Source organism: Lagenorhynchus albirostris, chromosome 18 (genome assembly GCF_949774975.1).
Source record: "Lagenorhynchus albirostris chromosome 18, mLagAlb1.1, whole genome shotgun sequence".
NCBI classification, from domain to species: Eukaryota; Metazoa; Chordata; class Mammalia; order Artiodactyla; family Delphinidae; genus Lagenorhynchus; species Lagenorhynchus albirostris.
Window position 1 is genome coordinate 8,556,920 of NC_083112.1, and position 20,612 is coordinate 8,577,531.

General features: G+C 39.4%; 1 protein-coding gene and 1 pseudogene across 1 annotated transcript in view; both read left to right on the plus strand.

Annotated features, from left to right (window-relative positions):
* The window catches only part of FRY (FRY microtubule binding protein), a 251,661-nt gene that overhangs the window by 100,880 nt on the left and 130,169 nt on the right, over window positions 1-20,612 (plus strand). Inside the window, exons 12-16 of the mRNA XM_060129571.1 lie at window positions 8,781-8,884; window positions 9,364-9,472; window positions 11,593-11,679; window positions 15,879-16,050; window positions 17,294-17,426. Of these exons, the coding sequence (XP_059985554.1) occupies window positions 8,781-8,884; window positions 9,364-9,472; window positions 11,593-11,679; window positions 15,879-16,050; window positions 17,294-17,426 (605 nt within the window). The remainder of the gene's footprint in view (window positions 1-8,780; window positions 8,885-9,363; window positions 9,473-11,592; window positions 11,680-15,878; window positions 16,051-17,293; window positions 17,427-20,612) is intronic.
* LOC132508688 (NADH dehydrogenase [ubiquinone] 1 alpha subcomplex subunit 5-like) lies at window positions 368-814 on the plus strand (annotated as a pseudogene).

The following is a 20,612-nucleotide window of genomic DNA, read 5'->3' on the forward strand; positions in this document are numbered from 1 at the left end:
AGCTCACCTAAACCTCCTCCAGCCTTTCTCTAACCTCCTCCAGGCTAGGGAAATATTTGGGGGGGAAAACGTTCCATTCTGTGGGAGGATTGACCTAGTAGCAGAGAACACTTATTTCCTGTCCCTGTTATTTGTGATTGAAGATGTTCTGTTAAAGCCACGTGCCAGTCAGTCCTAAGCATTCACTGAACAACAGCTGTTCAGATGTTGGGTGACATGAGAACCAATTCAGGGTGCCTGAAACCGAGGAACCTACAGTTAAACCAACTGTAATGGTTAGCTTTAAAATAGGCTTTATAACTTTTAATGTTGTGAACATATTTTAAGTTTTAGTGACCTATTGATAAAAGACAACTAAATGAGAGGGCTGCGCGTCCTGGTAGCTCGGCGCTGTCATGGCGGGCTTGCTGAAGAAGACCACTGGCCTTGTGGGATTGGCTGTATGTGAGAGTCCACACGAGAGGCTAAAAATACTGTATACAAAGATTCTTGATGTTCTTGGACAAATCCCTAAAAATGCAGCATATAGAAAGTATACAGAATAGATTACAAATGAGAGGCTGAGTATGGTTAAAGCGGAACCAAATGTTAAAAAATTAGAAGAGCAACTTCAGGGAGGCCAAATAGAAGAGGTGATTCTTCAGGCTGAAAATGAACTAAGTCTGGCAAGAAAAATGGTGCAATGGAGACCATGGGAGCCTTTAGTGGAAGAGCCTCTTGCCAACCAGTGGAAATGGCCAATATAAACATCATTAAATGACTTGTGTGTTTATGGGAAACTGATGTAATTAAATATTCTGTTCTATTAAAAAAAAAAAAAGACAACTAAATGAACACTGTTTCTAATATGTGCAAATAGCACATATTTTTCACAGTTGTTCTCAGTTGTGTCCAAAGATGTTGAATTCCTTTTACAAGGTTAATACTTGCTTCTTTAGAATTTTTGAAATGCACTTAGTTGTAAAGTGCTGTATGTGCTTATACATATTGCCTTGTCTTTTTTGTTCTAAGACCCTTTAATTTGGTGAAATGGTCAAGATTAATTATATTATTTTGTCATTTATCATATAATGCCACAATAGTCTGCATTGGGGCTGTTTTAAGCACCAGCTGTGTACTGGCTCTAAAAGCTGATTGTGAAATCCAAGATTAAAATCGTTTATTTTCTTCAAATTGGCAGGGAAATATAATAGCAGTGGATATAGAATTAGCTTTTAAGAATTCTGGAAAACACAGTATTTTTCAGGGTATCAGCTATTATATAATGGCCACCTTCAGATGTTTGATGCAGGGATTTATCCATCTGTCAAACGCCTCCAACACGTAACCCAATGTCATTTTTTTGTTATATTGGTCCATTTTTAAGTTATTCCGCTATTCCATTTAAATATTTTTTCTTCTACATTTTACACAAAGAGGAAAAGCTCATTTTGTTCAAAACGAAACAAAAGGAGAAATGATTAAGAATGTTCATTTTTCTGTATATATTATGCTAAATGTGTTTGTGATGAATTTTAGTTAGAACCAAACTAGTGTTTTGCCTGACAGTTTACTGTTGTGGCCAAAAATACCAAAATTCTTGGTGTCTGGAGTTGCTTTTGAAATACAGCAGCATAATCTTACTTTGCACTTAATTGCTTTAAAGTTAGAATGTTGTTTGAAGGTCTGGTCGAAGCCCACCAGAAAGGCTTAATAACAGGGTTACACACAGCCCTAGAGAGAAGGGCTGCATGCTCATGGTGTTTCCCTGTGCAAACATTTCAAGCATCAGGATTTCTCAAAGGGAAAGACAATAGGATCAGAAGGAGTAGAGGTGCTAGGTAAGGTGCCGGAAATGGGAAAGATAGGGATGTTAGTTCTATAAAAATTAGATCTAGGGTCCCTGTTCTCAAGGAACTTGGCATTTCATTGGGGGATATGTAATTAAGTTTCAAAATGCGTGATGCAGACAAGGAGGGATATAAAAGTTGGGAGTAGGGAGTTACCTGTGCCATTTATGGAGGTCTGGTAATCCATGAAGCATGAAAGAGGTAGTTATTAGGCAACGGAAAGGCAATGATATTTCACTTTATGGGTAATAAATTGTTGGAATTCACCTCCTCAAGGGTAAATGATACAGAAAGATCCTTGATGAATTACAATCAGAATAAAATTGTATCACACATATTTAGAACTAAACCCAGTAGGGATTAAATGGGACCATTTAAAAAAATACAGAAAACCTTCCAAACCTCTTCAAGTGTCCTCGACAGGGAAGAAATACCTGAGGAAAAACTAACATGGCTTTAGGAGTACACTTTGTCTTGAATGGCTTCAGTATTCTGTGGGATTTAGAGCCAAACATATCATTTCAGAAAGGACCACCAATCCAGCTCTTTCCTCTGGTCACCATCCCTTTTTCCCTGCATCCCCTCCCCTACTTGTCTCCCCATCCCCTATATGTACTCAAGTATAATGAACCCAGTGTTTGAACCTTACATGTTGAACTTGGTAGCCACCTTTGATATGTTCTGCAGGGGAGAGCCATCAAGGTGGCAGCATGACATAGAGCAGAATAGAAATGTGTGTGAGTGTGAAAAATCTGCTTTCAAAGTAAACAAGCTCTCAGATTCAATGCTCATTTAACGTCAGTGCCCTGGTTTATCCTCAGCGTCAGTCTGTCAGAAGCAGGCTGCTTTGGTAACACAAACGTGAAGTCCTTATTTACACTTGTTAACTAGGTCAACCACGTATTAGCGATAGACCCTTGTAAAGTGGTGAGAAGTTTACAACACCTTCTCACCACGACCTTGACATCTTTCAGGAACCCCTGGTGAGTAGTGACCAATACTTTTTTCTTCTATGTATTTTATGTCGGAATCTGAACATATTGAGCTATTTTAAAATGTTACATTCCCTTCACATCTGCCATAATATATCTCATTCTGAAAAGGGGAAATATGTTTTGAAAAATTGACTTAATAGTACTTTTTTTGGTCATGAATCCCCATTTATTAATAGTTCTTTTAAAATGTCGTAATTATTGTGTTCATAATAACTATGTACACGTTTCTTATCCTCGAAAACGGATAATATAATTGGGAGAATCTTTAAATTTCCTTTTCCTTAAAATAATGAATATAATATACCAGTGAGGTCTTGATCACAGAAACAAACAAAAAAGGAAACCTCAAAAGTTAAGAAATCTATTTACTGTATAATTAATAACAACAATAGGTCTCATTAATTGGAGATCTGTTATGAGCCAGGCCAGCAGTAGGGCCTTTACATACATGTCATGGATTATCATGACAATGTCACAGGCTGCATTGGCCTCCCCCTGTGCTTTCATGATATTAGTTATGTTTTTCTAAAAGTTTTGCTCAGATAGCAATATTGAAGGTATATCATCTGAAGGTTAGACATTAGTCAGCTTAGCTTCATAGTACTAGAAACCAAAGTACAGAATTAAAAAGGATTCTTCTTTTGTCTCAGTCACTATTTGCACTGGGACTTGAATGCATTCGCTTAGTCAATTGGTCAACAATTCTTCACTAGAACTGTACCAGGCACTGTTCAGGTGCTGGGAATAAGTGATGAATGAGATAGTAACACGCTGGTCTCTTAGACCTTGTAATTTAGTGGAGGAAACAGACAGGAAACAAGTAAACAAGTAGATGAGGAAAAAAACTTCAGATAGTGATAACTGCTATGAAGAAAATCAAATAGGATATGATGATAGAGAATTACGGATTCAGAAGGGGCAGGGAAGAGGAGGGGACAAGGAAGGTCTTTTGCTTTCCGCTAAGAGTCTCAAAGTTTCGTTGCCATAAATTTGTTTGATGAAACTTGTGTTTGGCACTTAATATATCTTTGTGTGTAATAATCACTATGAAGTTAAAGGAGTGCTTTTTCTTAACTTTTCACATAAAAGTAAGGGTATTAATGATATCTTTATTTTATGAGGGGAAGGATTGAGTAATATATTAAGGATTCCACAGTCATTGCCTGAATCCATTAAACTGTATGGTACCATTTAAAACAACTACTATCCTCTTTGCAAATATCAACTGTAAGCGATGCCGTATTAGCTATTTAAATATTAATTTTCAAGAAATAGTTATACTGCTTTAATATTAACTATTTCTATAAACTTGAGAAAATCTCTTATCTGTGTTTCAGATCTGTCAAAGGCACATTTCAAAGTGGAATTTATAAATTCTAATAGTGCACACAAATTGAGTCCAAAAATTAGTGATCAGATGACAGGTGTGTTACTTTCTGTGAATGCCTTATTTATTCAGCCAATGAATAGAAAAATAATCTCTGTAGATTTTTGGTACAGAAATTTTAGAGGTTATCCTAAACTATAGCACATATGTTATTTGGATAATACAGTCATCAAAAAGATTGAATTATGATCAGAGTAAATTGATTCAGGTATCAAAAGGAAATGCCAAAAGGAAGGAAGGTGTTGACTGTGATATGTGCAAGGAAATATGAGAAAGAAATAGGTTTACTTCAGTTGCTTTCGTTGCAATGCAAGAGAAATCTAGAAGAGTTTTGAGTATAACAAGATGAAAAGACTAAAATTATTTATTGATCTGTAATCAATGGATCTTTATCTCTGTGTGCATAAGGATCTCTAAGGAAGCCTGTTACAAATGCAACTTGTTGAAACCTACCTCCGGAGATTCTGGTTTAGAATGTCTGGGTGCAGCTGAGGAATTTGCATATTCATAAGCAGCCTGGGTGACTGGGTGCAAGTGGTCAGCTGATGGGTCATGGGAAACATGGGTCTGTCCAATGACCCTGTCACTAGCCAAGTTATCAGTGAATTCAGTGCTCCCTACTTGTTACTGTTAACACTGAATTGCTTTAACTAAATCAAAAGCACGATTTAAAGAAGGTGGGCATGGTGTTGGGCAGGTTGACATGTCACATGAAGTCTGTCTGTGACCAGCACTGAGATGAGATGCAGGAGACCAGGGAAGATCCACGCTGAAACCTACTAGATTCTTGGAACAGTTTTATCACTGTAATCTCAGAGCTGGTATAGATAAGTTGTTGGTTAATTAATTAATTGAGAAGCGTATTCCAGTGGAAGAATAGAATACTCTTTCCATCTTGGAGTGGAGACTTTTGACACAGAAGTCGGTGGTTTGAGACATAGGTTAAAAGTGTCAAAATCCTGAAACTATATATCAAGACCTTGTTATGTTAGCTGCTGTTGACATACAAAGACAATGAGGAAAAAGTCCTGTTTTCAAGTAGAGTACAGTCTAGTAGGTACCAGCAGCATATTTGATCAGCCTCCATATAATATTTCCACTGAGGTGGGAAAATTCATGTTTGGAAGACACCGGGGCCAGATTGCTTAGGTTCAGATGCTGGCTCCGCCACTTATGAGCCCCTCTGGACCTTGATTTCCTCATCTGTGAAAGGATACAATAACAGTATCAACTTTATGATTCTGAGAATTAAAAAGAGTTAATATGTGTACAATTTTGATAACAATGCCTGATGTAGTAAGCATCCTGTAATATACACATTCCAGTTTCTGAGAAAACAGTCCTTACTGGACCAGAAGTCAGTTCCTATCCCACCTGTCATTTACTGGCTTGAAGACTTGAGCCAGTGATTTGGCTTCTGTCAATGACAGAATCGCCCAATTGATGTCATGGTCTATGAAAGTACTTTTGAAATATCAGAATGCTGTAAAAGTGTAAGATGTTTAGTAATATCATGTCCATTAGCTTCAGCTACGTACTAAGAGTTGCCTTTTGTACAGTTTCTATATAAAGACATTTTGCTTACACATCACGTTGTTCAGCTACTACTCACAGTTTGCTTTTTTAAAAAAAAATTTTGATATTTACTGATAACCTGCTGTACGGCAGTCACTGAGGGCACAGAGATGAACAATCCAAAATTCCTGGAGCTCACAGTCTGGTAGGAAGCATATCAATACAAGTAAAGGCATAGAACAGCATTCTAGAAGTCAGAGAACAGGAGCACTTGGTAATCTCTCTGGGATGGAGGAAGGAGTGGAGGGGCAGGGGAACGTAACACAGGAGTGACACCTAATGAATCTTGCTGGGGAGTAGGAATTTTCCAAGTAAAACAAGGGTAGGGAGGCATTCCAGGCATTCGATGAATTGCAGAAGGGATGTTATGGCACAGAGCACAGTGGGGGTGGAGGCGGAGGGTGGTGATGGGGGAGCCAGGTCACCAAAGGCCCCTCATGTACCACATCATGGAATTTGGACGTCGTCCAGGAGGTGATTAGAAGCCACTTAAGTGCTTTAAATGCAGGGAAGTAAACAGTCATGGTTGCAGTTTAAGAATATCATATGATAATGCCGAGAATGGAAGAGAAACAAGGGAAATCATTTTAGCAGAGAATTGCAGTGATCAGTGATATCATCTTGAAATGCTACAAAGCAATTACCGGTACAGGATCCACGGTTAAAACAAAATAAAAACTTAAGTCAGCCACCTTGCTCTTCAGTCTCTATGGGAGCACAAATAGACAATCTCAAACATATTCTTAAGAGTAAGAGCACGTCAGTCACAACAACATGCCCCCAAAAGATAATTGTGGGTAGGAGGACAGGGAAAAAGTGTAAAAGAAGTTAAACAGAAGACAGTCATCTGAATCATTTAAACTAGAGGTCTTAGTTAAGCTCCTAAACGAAAGTTAGATGCTACTTGCCCTACCTGGCCGTGATTCATAGTGCGAGATAAGGCACAAGAGAGAATTTTGAATGACACGCTATGCAAATATGAATATAAAATAATATATACACCAATAAAGGGAAATTCACAAAGGAGGAGACATTCCCACTAGAAAGGAAGCTCCCTGAAGTCAGAGACTAATCTCCTTTGTTTGCTGCTGAATCTGCACCTTGTGCGTAATAATAGTTACTATGGGCACCAACAGTGCTAACTTCCCTCTATGTGCTAACTCCTAAGTTCTCTTAACACTCCTAGGAGGGAGGGAGGATTAGTATCTGCATTTCACAGTCAGGGAAAATCAGGCCCAGAGAGATTACAGAGGTTCCCTGAGGTTGGCCACACAGCTAATAAATTGCAGAGCAAGGATGGGTTTAAACCCAGGCAGTGTGTGTCTAGAGTCTGCTTTTAATCACTGTGTTAACATCATAGACATTTGCTGATCTGGAGTGATTAGAGGACAGATAATTAGAATTCCTGAAATTTTTAAATGATGGAATATTTTAAGCGCAACTTTACTATTTTAGTAGTTTATTAAAATTCCTTTACATAACCAAGACATTCAACAAGTTATAAGGTGTATCACTTGTTTTACTAACAGACAAAAAAAATCTTTTATGTATAAATGTATGCTTCTAAAAAGTTGGGGCTTTTTTGTTTCCTGGAGCTAGAAAAGTAGTTATAAAGTTTATTTGGAAGAATAAATATACAGGAATATCTGGGAAAGCCCTAAAAATAGAAAGAAAAGAAAAAGAGCAGTGGATGGTGGGAGGTAGGCCATACCAGATAGTAAAACACATCATAAAGCCTCAAAAATTAAAATGATGTGTTTTATCATTTTATTTATTTACTTATTTAGATTCATAGAAGAAAAAAATCCGGAATGAGACCAAAATGCATATAGAAATTTAGAATTTCATAATAATGATCATGCCAAGAAGTTATTTTAAAACTATTTAGGCATAAGAAATTTTTTCTAAATCTAAAAAACTACCCCCTACAGTCTTTTCCGTAGAATTTATTTATGTGACTCCTCTTTATTCAGCAAGTAGCTTAAAGGTAAACTTATCCTAGATTATGTCTAAACCGTTAAGAATTCTTAACAAATCTCCTTGAGCTTCATGGCTTCCTGTCACCACCATGAGAACCCTGGTCCCGTTATTTAGCAGGGCACGCAGGGTTCTTCTCAAGCCTCCTCAGCCACTGCTCCTTCGCCTGGCCCTGTGTCCTGGCAGAAAAACCATCCCCAGTTTCTGAAACATGACTCCTTCACCTGCTCTCTTAGCTTCTTTGTGCTGTTGCCTCTCTGTAAAGTGCTCTTCACTCCCCATCATCTTGGTTTCTAGTGTCAAGCATAGTACCTGGCCCAGTGTAGCCACTCGAATGTTTGCTTAATGAACAAATGAGTGAAAGGATTTAAGTTCGTCTGAGTTTTCGTCTGCCGCTGGAAACCTTTCCTGACCCCAGTCCTTGTGTTTACCATAGGTTGCCCTTCTTTCCATCCTCTAGCTCCTGTCCCCACCAGTTTTTCTCTGTGTCTTTGAGTTGACTGTTCATTATTTGTCTCCCCACTGCCACCCCCTCCCCATAGACTGTGAACATCTTAGGGAAAAAGGATAAACTTGTATCTCTATATCCCAGTGCTTATTATATATTAGTCTCAATAGATGTTGGAGGGCAAAGAGATGGGAGGTGAAGGTGGGTGGTGTTTACAAGGGCATAATCAACAGTAGGATGGATTGATTCTCCTCTTGGCGTCAGGGGTTGCAGTTCCCTAGGACCTGGAGGAAGAAAGCAATCGCCAGTATTCACCTTAGAAAGGAGAGAAAGACGACTTCCCCCCGAACTGCTCAGTCCTGCCCTCTTGGCTATTTGGATCCATTCTCAGAGATTATTTACCCAATGGGCACCAGGAGGCAAATACCCCATAAGTCCCAGGTGGTGCAGTGTACCTCATAGGCACCCTACCACCCACCTGTGGCCCTCCATTACCAGGCATTCAGAAAAGAATAACCTCTGTACAGTACCATTTAATCTGCAATCTTTCATCTTGGTTTCTGTTGTAGAATAAAGACCCCAAGATGGCTCGAGTTGCACTGGAATCTCTGTACAGATTACTTTGGGTTTACATGATTCGAATTAAATGTGAAAGCAACACAGCCACTCAGAGGTAAGGAGCTGGCTTGGGTTAATGGTAACCCCATCACTGAGTTAACTGTAACCACATCACTCAGCCAGTGAAAAGGGTGTTTTGTGTCATTGCCAACTATGCTAACCAAACTAGAAGCTGTTCAAAGCTGACAGTTTGTAAAAGCTCTAAGTCCTCTGGACCTTTTCAGGCTTTCCTTAGACGTTGGCTCAACAGCCATTACAGAAACTCCAGCCTCTACCAGGATTGCCAAGTTCTGTGTCAGGACTACATTCACCACTTTAACAAAGGAAGTGGCTATAATTTTCCAGCTGCCCTTAGTTTTCCAGAAAACCTTTTCAGAGAGTAATTATGCTAATGGAAAAGAGATGAAGTGGTTTGTTTTCTTTCTCTGAATTCTCTCTGATACTTAGATAAGATGAAGCACCTGCCATTTTCCCTTAATATACAGGAGCTCAGCCAATCTTGCTTGTTTTCTCTTTTTTTCCCTTATCTTTCAGCCGTCTTATAACCATCATCACAACACTTTTCCCCAAAGGGTCCCGTGGTGTGGTGCCGAGGGACATGCCTCTGAACATCTTTGTGAAAATCATCCAGTTCATTGCCCAGGTAATGGAGATGCGTCTGGCAGTGAGAGTCTTCTAATTGCCTCTAAGTAGCCACCTCCTTCTTATGAAGTACTAACAGATGAAGAGTCTAAAATAATCTCACGTGTGCAGACTTTTCAGGATGGTTTTGCAAGTGTTTTCACACATAGCTTTTTTTTTTTTTTTGCTTCAAAACAAATTGTGACATGGTGTGCCAAGTGTCTTCAGCATTTGACCAATGAAAGAACTGAGAGGCAGGGTTCAAGTGACTGATCTGAGGTCACAGAGCCTATTCGTAAGAGGGTCTCTTGACTCCTAGGCCCTGTTTGTTCCTGCTTCTCTGCTCTAGATGCTTCAAGTCAGGAGGAAATTGAGTCTGATGTTTGGAGGAAATTAGAAGACGATAATTTAGTGAACCTGGAGGAGTAAATAAATCATAATGCTCTTTCACCCTGTGAAAAAGAAGAATGTAGCAGGAATATTAGCTTTTATCAGGCGCTCATTCTTTGCCAAGAGCTGTTCTGAGCACTTCATACATACTATTTTACTTAAGAACTGGGTCCAGTGATATTAAACATTTAGTGTTTACTATTTAGACCCGAGACTTTTTTTTTTTTTTTTTTTTTTGCGGTACGCGGGCCTCTCACTGCTGTGGCCTCCCCCGTTGCGGAGCTCAGGCTCCGGACGCGCAGGCTCAGCGGCCATGGCTCACGGGCCCAGCCACTCCGCGGCACGTGGGATCTTCCCAGACCGGGGCACAAACCCGTGTCCCCTACGTCAGCAGGCAGACTCTCAACCACTGCGCCACCAGGGAAGCCCTAGACCCGAGACTTTTAAAAGTTGTTGTTGTTGTTTTTCTTTGCGGTACGTGGGCCTCTCACTGCTGTGGCCTCTCCCGTTGCGGAGCACAGGCTCCGGACACGCAGGCTCAGCGGCCATGGCTCACGGGCCCAGCCGCTCCGCGGCATGTGGGATCCTCCCGGACCGGGGCACGAACCCATGTCCCCTGCGTCGGCAGGCGGACTCCCAACCACTGCGCCACCAGGGAAGCCCTAGTTTTTAAAACACTTTGCGTGTAAATGGTTTTTATCCCCACTTTGGCTTCCTTGTGATTTATAGAGAAGCATGAAAAGCTGGTTATTCCAGTCCAGCCTCTGCCGTGAGCCAGCTCCATTCCCTAAAGAAGTCATAGAACATCTTTATTCTCAGTGTCTTTATCTATAAAATGTGGATGAAAGTGCTTACCCAGTATCCCTCAGAACGTTGTGTGGATAAAGGGAAATAATAGGCATGAAAGTACTGTTGAAGTGTAATTGATATTGCTATAAAGACATAAGGTTCAATGGCTACTTCACAGACCATTTAATATATACTATCTCTCTGTGTTTTTAGTGCAAGGAAGTGTCTCTGTAATATTTGTACTTAGGGAAAGGGCAGTACTTGCTCTGCAGGTGGATAAATTAACAGACCTTTTCTACATGTAGTTATCATGTGGCTGAGAATGTGCTTTGATTATTCTGGAATATATTGTATAAAATCAACGTGACATATCTTAGTAGTCACTGTCTCAAATTATTAGAATGTGGCGTAAACGTTCTCATTTAAGTAACCTTAATAGTTCTTATCTGTTGATTATTCATTTCACTTGCAGGATTGTGGTTGATTATTCATTTCACTTGCAGGATTGTCTGTGGTACTATGAGCCAAGGGATTGGAAATGTTAGAGAAGAGAAGAAAATGGTCATTTTGCAGTGGTAGTTTTACAAATATGTTTTAAACTGAGTTTCAGGAAGGTGTCAGCATTGGCAGGACAAGCAGGAAGAGTTTGCACTGTGTAGAAGCCCAGATACTCAGAGCGTTTGGGTTTTTCATTTTTTGGTTTTTAGTTATTAGTCATTCTGTGCTTTAGGGCCTAATTACCTATATTACATAAAGCATCTCCACATGCCACATGGAAACAGGAGCAGCTCCACCGAAGGTTCGGATGGACATGGTTTTCCTTCAGGGATTCTCTGTGATGCATTAAACTAAGCGATACCCCTCTTCTTTCAGAAGCCACCTGTTTGGTGCATATGACAAAAACAGACATTTTCATGTTGAATTAAAATAACGCTTTGTTTTGATTTCCCTTTTTCACTATAGGAACGTTTAGATTTTGCAATGAAAGAAATCATTTTTGATTTTCTTTGTGTGGGAAAACCAGCAAAAGCTTTCAGTCTCAATCCAGAGGTAAGAATGACCCTTTTGCGTTTATCGACAGAAACCTCCCTTTGCTTTGCAACCTTGGGGGATGGGGTGAAGGCCGTCTTCTCCAAAAAAGTCTTCTGTTTGTTTCTGTCCATGTTATTTGACTAAAATAGTAGAGAAGTAAGCTTTTTGGGTGAATAGACTTAGAATGATGAAAAGTTGACGTCCTACCACATTCTGTTCTTGTAGAAGGGAGTGCACCTTGCCCCGAAAGGTAATCTGTCTCTGTATGTCTGGTTGTTCATTATAGAAAGTCAGTACTTGTAACTATTTTGATGCAGATTAGCAAGTTGAGGAGTATTGAAAGTGATGAAACAGAGAAGAATAAATAGATGCAATGATAAAATACTAAAATCTAGTGAAATTAAATAAGTAATGTATGCATCTTTGATTCTGTGACAGCATCACAATTCAAGGGCCAGGCAGATCATGGAAATGAGTGTATAATGGGTGTGATGTACCTCATGTGTGGGGGAGGGGGGCGGCTTAGGCAAATGAAAAGCACGTGCAATTTTAAACTTCTAAAAAGACTGTTGGTGGGAATTCCCACCAACAGAGTGCAGAAGTCCTAACCACTAGCTGTAAGACATTGACCTCTCTGAACTTCAGCTTTTTTACTAGTAAAAAGGACAAACTACTTTTCTAGATCACCTCACAGAATCATCGTGATATTACAAATTCATAAGCAAAAAAAGAAAGAAATTGCACACCAGAAAAAAATTTTTAAATGTTGTTCCTGTCATCACTATGATATTGTCTGGCTCCTTCATTCTGTCAGTGAGGAAGGAGACCCAGAGCTCAGAGGCTCAGAATAGGCAGCTGGTTAGCAGCAAGGGGAACCCAGGTCTCCTTGCACCCTCATGCTTCTTCCCACCACACCCTGAATTCTCTTCTTGGCGCTAAGGTTGCCATGTATGTAGGGACAGCCCAACAAGCCCTAAAATGGGAGTTTCTGTCTGGTGTTTAGTGACATCACAGGCTTCTGGAATGGCTGCAGCCAGGATCAGTGGGCCAATGGGAGGGGGACAAAGCCAGTGCAAATTCGGGGCATTTTGGCTGGAAGGAGGCCCATGGCCCAGGTACTAAAGAGTCTTCTCTGGCTTGGGAACAGTGGTTCCATGCTTTTCAATGGATGAAGGATAGTCTTTTTTTTTTTTTTTTTTGACTGCGCCGTGTGACGTACGGGATCTTAGTTCCCCAACCTGGGATTGAACCCTGGCCCCTGGCAGTGAAAGCGCAGAGTCCTAACCACTGCACCACTAGGGAATTCCCAGGATAGTTTTTCTAATAAATGGTACTAAACAGTTGGAAATCCACTTGCAAAATAATCAACTTCAACCCATAAATTGCCCTGTCAGGAAAAATTAAGTCAAAATGAATCATAAGCCTAAATGTGAAATCCGACATCATAAATCTTCCAGAAGAAAACAGAAGATAAAAATCTTTGCAACCTTTGGGTAGGCAAAAATTTCTTAGATAAGATACAAAAAGCATAAATTACAAAAGAAAAAGTTGATAAAATACAAAAGTATGCACTTTAAAAGTTAATAAAGTGTAGCGCCACAGACTGGGCGAAAATATTTGTAAAACACGTATTGACAAACGCTTCTATCCAGAATATATAAAGAACTCCCAACTCAATAACCCAATTTTTTAAATGGACAAAATGAAGAGCCTCTTTACCAAAGAAGAGATACAAATGACCAATAAACCTATGAAAAGATGTTCAACATCCTTAGTCATTAGGGAAATGCAAGTTAAAACCACAGTGAGATGTGCTGAGAAGGATACAGAGCGATTGGACTTTATACTATTGATGTTTTAGTGAGAATGCAAAATGGTACAACCATTTCTTATAAGGTTAAACATACACTTGGCATATGATCCAGCAGTTCTACCCCAAGGTGTTTATCCAAGAGAAATTAAAACGTTTGTCCACAAAGATTTGTATCAACATTTATAGCACCTTTATTCATGATCACTAAAAACAGGAAAGCAACTCATGTTCAAACAGCTGGTGAATGTTGAAACAACTTGTGAAGCATCAACACAATGGAATACTATTCAGCCATAAAAAGGAACAAACTACTGATACTGCAGCAACACCTCAAAAGCATTAAGCTCAGTGAAAGAAGCAAGACACGAAAGGTTGTGTCTGTTTGCTTCCGTTTATATCACGTTCTGGAAAATGCAAAATTATAGGCAGAAATTAGACACTGATTGTCAGGTGCTGAGGTTGGAGGAGAGGACTGACTGACTGTAAAGAGGCACAAAGGAACTTTTGGGGATGATGGAAATATTTTATATCTTGACTGTGATGATAGTTACCTGACTATATATGTTTCTCAAAATTCAAAGGACTGTACAACTAAAAGGAGTGTATTTTACTATATGAGAATTATATCTCAATAAACTTGACTTCAGTAGGAAACAGTGGAGATTCTAGCCTACAATATACATTTACCAGCGGGAACTTTTCAGGTATTAATCCTCACCATAGCCCTATATGATCAATAGGTATTATTATTCTCATTCTACAGAAAGGAAGCTGAGACTTGGACTTGGAAAAGTTAAGTAATTTCTCAAGACCAGACAGATAATAGAAGGAGAGGTATGATGCAGAGCTATATAAAACATAAGAAGAAATTGTTTTTGAAATTAAGTTAAAACTATATTTCCCAAACTATCCCAACTTACTTCTGCCCTTAGAATTATTCAGAGAAAAGGAAAACTAAGAGAACTGGCAAGTATGGCTCATAAATTGGATAATCCATTTGCAAATAATTGAAGCTTGATCATTTAAGTCAATTCAGTCATCCTATTGATACTGCATCTCCTGAATTAAACGCTGTATTTCCTCACCCAAAACAATGCTGTGTCTTGAAAAATATCCACAAATCTAGAAAACATTTCATGAAAGAACTACTAAAATAAGTGAGGAAACTAATGGACTTTAATATACATTTAAACTTTTTTAAATGAATACTCTTTCATTTTAGAAAATGGAGAAAGAATATTAATGAAAACCATAAAATCATAAAATACACATTGGATTGGGTATGAATGGGCCAGAGAAATGTTTACCACACCCTGGTTGAAATACCCCTACTCCTTGAAGCTTGAATAAATAGTTTAGAAGTCGATATTACTTCATGTTCTAAGATATAATCATGTACTACAGAATAGGTGATTCGGGCAAACCCAACTTGAATGTATAGCTTCCCACCTACTAGTTATGTGGCCCTCTGTTTCCTCACCTGAAAAATGGGAATAATCATACCTTCCTTGCATGGCTATCTTAAAGATGAGAGTTAATGAGCAGTTCTGGATATATTTTAAGAACTCAATAAATTGTAATTAGATTATCATTGTTAGTAACGGTAATTATTTTCTGCATCAGGTAGCGGTCTACTTAGGGAACTTATTCCTTGATGTGGTTTGAGAATATGAGTGTAAGTGTTTACACATGGCTGTTTAAGGAACTACAGATGTTTTAGTACCTTCTGACCTTTTAAGATTATTGCTGCTGGGAGCAACTATCTTACTGAGTCATCTTTCAGAGCCAATATTATGCCTTATCTGAGCCTGGGGAAGATAATGATCTGGCCCAGAATGACATTTCTTCTTACGAGTTTATGTGTTTTTATAAGTAACAGGTTCTGTGGCTTCGAATTCTTTAAATTTATTTTCAAACTTGCCAGCCTTTGTGAATCAAAAGTCAACAACCTGAAATTCAGAGCAGACGACTTACATTTTTAGGATTCACATTTGGAAGTCCCGTTTGTTTTCATTCAGTCTTTGTGAGTTAACACATGTCTCCTCCCAGGAGACAAAGAGATTTTTGTTGACCTCAGTTTACCTTAGTTGCAGCTGCTCCAAAGGGTGACTGCCTATCCCTTGGAGGTGCACCCAGGATCCCCCAAACAGAATGAATCTGACCATCACAAACATACCCTCCAAGTTTGGTGAAAATCTTCCCAGTTGTTTTCTTGTGATGCAGCAACAAAGAGTGTCAGAAACTTAATTTCATTTTCTTAGGTTTGGCCTAAACCCTTTTAAATGATTTTCCCACACTAATCTAGAAGGCAAACCATGCTTAACTTCTTTTGAAAGACTGATGGCTTAATTTCACAACAATAATTGGGTCTTTCTCTTTACCATGAACATATTGTCTCTTACAGAGGATGAACATTGGTTTACGGGCGTTCTTGGTCATAGCTGATAGCTTGCAGCAGAAAGATGGGGAACCTCCCATGCCAGTTACCGGAGCCGTTCTCCCTTCAGGAAACACACTGAGGGTGAAGAAGACATATCTGAGTAAAACACTAACTGAAGAGGAAGCCAAAATGATAGGTGGGTTTCAAAGATATGTTTGCACTGGGCCTTATTAAGCCTTTAAAATGACCAATAGACACTTACCCTTAGTGAGATATATTTTTAAAATCTTCATAAAAGTAGCTGATGAGACATGTCAACATTAATTGTTTTGATTCATGCTGTGGTTTGTTTTACTGCCCTTTAAACTCTTTGGAACTTCCTGGTAAACATTTTGCCGTTTAAATGTTAGATTTTTATCTGTGGTCTTTTCAAACTTCTAATATTGATAATTTGCAGTTTACAGTAAATTTCTAAGACATCTGTGTGCTTTGGTAGATAATCCTGTTTATAAAGCAAACATATAAATATATTCATTCATTTATTCATTCCCTCATTCATTTTTATAGTTCCTTTTCTTCTATTTTTTATTCAGTAAAATTAGTTTAATCTCTGTTTTAAACATGCCAAGTCCCATACATGCCAGGGTATATTGTGGGTTTAGCCTACGTGAGATTATTTTCTTTTTAATTTAACTATCTTAACCCAAAGAGATGATCTTTTGCATTTGTTTCTCTTTTACCGAGTTCCTGAATTTAGAAACCTACTGCAAACTTGTTAATTTAGTTCCTGGATTCCAAAGACCTAGAGGAAACATATGAGGAAACTTTTTCCTTTAAAATATTTATCTTTAGTTATGCAATGCTTAAATGAGTTCAAAAATATCAATATGAAATACATATTCTGTACACATTTTCTTCCACTGTATTAATGAGAGCAGTAAAAATAATATACCTGAGGTAAATTTTTCTTCATTTAAAAAATTATGATGTGCAATCATTTGTTGCCTTTACTAAAAAAACCCACACATATATTTCAGAGAATAATATAAAGTTATTAAAATTCTAACCCCAAATGAGAATTATCTTTTATTCACATAACCACTCATTATGCTGAATTTTTTTATACTAACCAGAAAACTAAAAATTCTAGTGTGGAACTTTCTGTTTCCTTGTTTATTTTTACTCTTCTGGAAAATATTTCCCTTTGAAGTATTAGAATTCCTATGTGTTAAATTTAAATGATTCTTTCGGGAACACCCACTACATGTGGGTACTATGCTAAGAGTCCTGCAGATAAGAGATTAAATTAGACTCTGCTCAGAGAATTCACTGACCCACAGAAGGTCTTCAGTAAAAATATATCACAGAGGATGAATAAAATGGGATTTCACTCTTTGATAGATTTAGTCAAAGATGTAACTGTCATGCGTATTTTTCAGGCATGTCATTATATTACTCTCAAGTACGAAAAGCTGTGGACAACATTTTAAGGCACCTTGATAAAGAAGTAGGAAGGTGTATGATGCTAACTAACGTCCAGATGTTAAACAAAGAACCCGAAGACATGATCACGTGAGTATAGTGAGGACTAAGTTTTCAATGAAGGATTAATGAACCAAAAGATACCAGCAGAGGTTCTTCCCCTTTATTCTGTATTTTGTTCTCATGTTATTAGAGTCCGAGTTCTAAGAAGTGTTAGGGATAGTAAAAACATCGTTTGATAATATTTGACTAACTGTAAAAATAAAGTCAAACCTGAGATTGTTCTGTTTTGATAATATTTCAAGTATCATTAGGCCAGTAAGTTAGAAAATGGGCCCAAGACACTTTTACTGGTCCACATTTTCAGAAGTAATGTTTTGCTCTCAAGCCCATGTGATACAGCGTCATCACCAGTTTAGAGACATTCCATCTTTATGAATCTCAAGTTTACTTGTTTCTAGTGAGCGTTCCTGAACAGTGAGAGTTAAACCTGCTTAATATTCTCTATGTAACTGTGTCATAAAAATACTGGATTTTCAGAATGCATTTGTAGCTTAGAATGTAGGAATCAGATGTTCTTAGCCAAAATCCAAGATCTAGATTTGTAATTAGAGTTCCTCATTAGAAACAACAGTTTGATTTTGCTGCTTGTGATTAATTATGGCAGGAACGCAGGTTAGGTTATGATTATATTTTAAGACAGTTTGGACTTTGTTGTTGAACTATGAATTAAATTATATTTGGCACCTGTGGCATACATTTCTAAACATACAATTAGGAAAATTTTCTTTGTCACTCAGTGTGTCCAATTCCAAATATCACAGTTAGTTGGAACGTTGTTACCTATATAGGGAAGTTCATGTTATGGGTGTGTATTTTTATTACAATAGTAGTATGTCAAAAACAAACTACAGTGAGACAAAATATGATAAAATAAAGTTAAAAATACAGAATTATTTTAAATACATATTTAGCAGTATGGCAAGTTAAAATGAAAGCCTCCTCCACAGAGCTCCACTTGAAATCTGCATCCATTCCTTGGTTCAGGGTGATTTCTTCCAGACCTTTCCCAATGTCAGCACAAATACATATATACATTTTCTTTTTTACAAAAATGGAGTTATACAATGTGTATTATCCTGCAGCTTGCCAGTCACTTCATTTAAATGATATGGAGAGCATGTAGCTTTAGATTTTTCAACCAAAATGATAGCAGAATTGAAATTGACCAAAGTTAATGACATTAACCATCTTGTCTACAGATCTGGTACTTACCTAACAAATTGCCAGATTGTCCATAACCTTTAACCTCCTTACTGCATACTCTCTGAACATATTAAAGCAGTTTTCAGTTTACAATGTAGAAGATGTAAGAAATGCTTTGAAAACTGCTGCCATAGGGCTTCCCTGGTGGCGCAGTGGTTGAGAGTCCGCCTGCCAATGCAGGGGACGCGGGTTCATGCCCCGGTCCGGGAAGATCCCACATGCCGCAGAGCAGCTGGGCCCGTGAGCCATGGCCGCTGAGCCTTCGCGTCTGGAGCCTGCGTGTCCGGAGCCTGTGCTCCGCAACGGGAGAGGCCCCAGCAGTGAGAGGCCCGTGTACCGCAAAAACAAAAACAAAAACTGCTGCCATATTGTTGTTTCCTCTAAAATAGTAAGGAAATGAAAGGCCTTCAAAGGAAAACTATGTTTATAATCCAGAGATCATAAGACAGGGTCAGGACCAAAACAATACATTCAAAACCATAAAAGGTACAGGTTTAAATGTAAATGTTAACATTTCATTTGTATTTTCACAATACCTTAAACTTTTTCTAAGGTGATTCTTTACTTTCTCCTATTCAATGGTCTTAAGATGCCCCACCCCCCCAAATAGGGCTAGAAATAGTTTTCATGCTAGACTTTAAAGCAGATCCCTGAGTGGAAAATGGCTCATGGCTACATTTCTAAAAAACAAAGAGATAGGGAGACCTTCAAGATGGCAGAGGAGTAAGACGTGGAGATCACCTTCCTCCCCACAAATACATCAGAAATACATCTACACGGTGGACAACTCCTACAGAACACCTACTGAACGCTGGCAGAAGACCTCAGACTTCCCAAAAGGCAAGAAACTCCCCATGTACCTGGGTAGAGCAAAAGAAAAAAGAAAAAACAGAGACAAAAGAATAGGGACGGGACCTGTACCTCTGGGAGGGAGCTGTGAAGGAGGAAAGGTTTCCACACACGAGGAAGCCCCTTCATGGGCAGAGACTGCAGGTGGCGGAGTGGGGAAGCTTCGGAGCCGCGGAGGAGAATGCAGCAACAGGGGTGCGGAGAGCAAAGTGGAGAGATTCCCGCACAGAGGATCAGTGCCAACCAGCACTTACCAGCCTGAGAGGCTTGTCTGCTCAACCGCCGGGGTGGGCGGGGGCTGGGAGCTGAGGTTCAGCCTTCGGAGATCAGACCCCAGGGAGAGGACTGGGGTTGGCGGCGTGAACACAGCCTGAAGGGGGCTAGTGAAACACAGCTAATAAGGAGGGAGTCCGGGAAAAGTCTGGACCTGCCTAAGAGGCAAGAGAACATTGTTTCGGGGTGCGTGAGGAGAAGGGAGTCAGAGCACCACCTAAATGAGCTCCAGAGACGGGCGCAAGCTGCAGCTATCAGCGCAGACCCCAGAGACAGGCATGAGACGCTAAGGCTGCTGCTGCAGCTACCAAGAATCAGTATGTGCAAGCACAGGTCACCATCCACACCTCCCCTCCCGGGAGCCTGTGCAGCCTGCCACTGCCAGGGTCCCGTGATCCAGGGACAACTTACCTAGGAGAACACACGGCGCCTCAAGCTGGTGCAACATCACACCGGCCTTGTCGCTGCGGGCTCACCCCGCATTCTGTACCCCTCCCTCCCCCCAGCCTGAGTGAGCCAGAGCCCCCGAATCAGCTGCTTCTTTAACCCCGTCCAGTCTGGGCAGGAAACAGATGCCCTCAGGCGACCTACGCGCAGAGAGGGGGCCAAATCCAAAGCTGAACCCCAGGAGCTGTGTGAAAAAAGAAGAGAAAGGGAAATCTCTCCCAGCAGCCTCAGGAGCAGTGGATTAAATCTCCACAATCAACTTGATGTACCTGCATCTCTGGAATACCTGACTAGACAACGAATTATCCCGAAATTGAGGTGGTGGACTTTCAGAGCAACTGTAGACTTGGGGTTTGCTTTCTGCATCTAATTTGTTTCTGGTTTTATGTTTATCTTACTTTAATAGTTAGAGTTTATTATCAGTGGTAGATTTGTTTATTG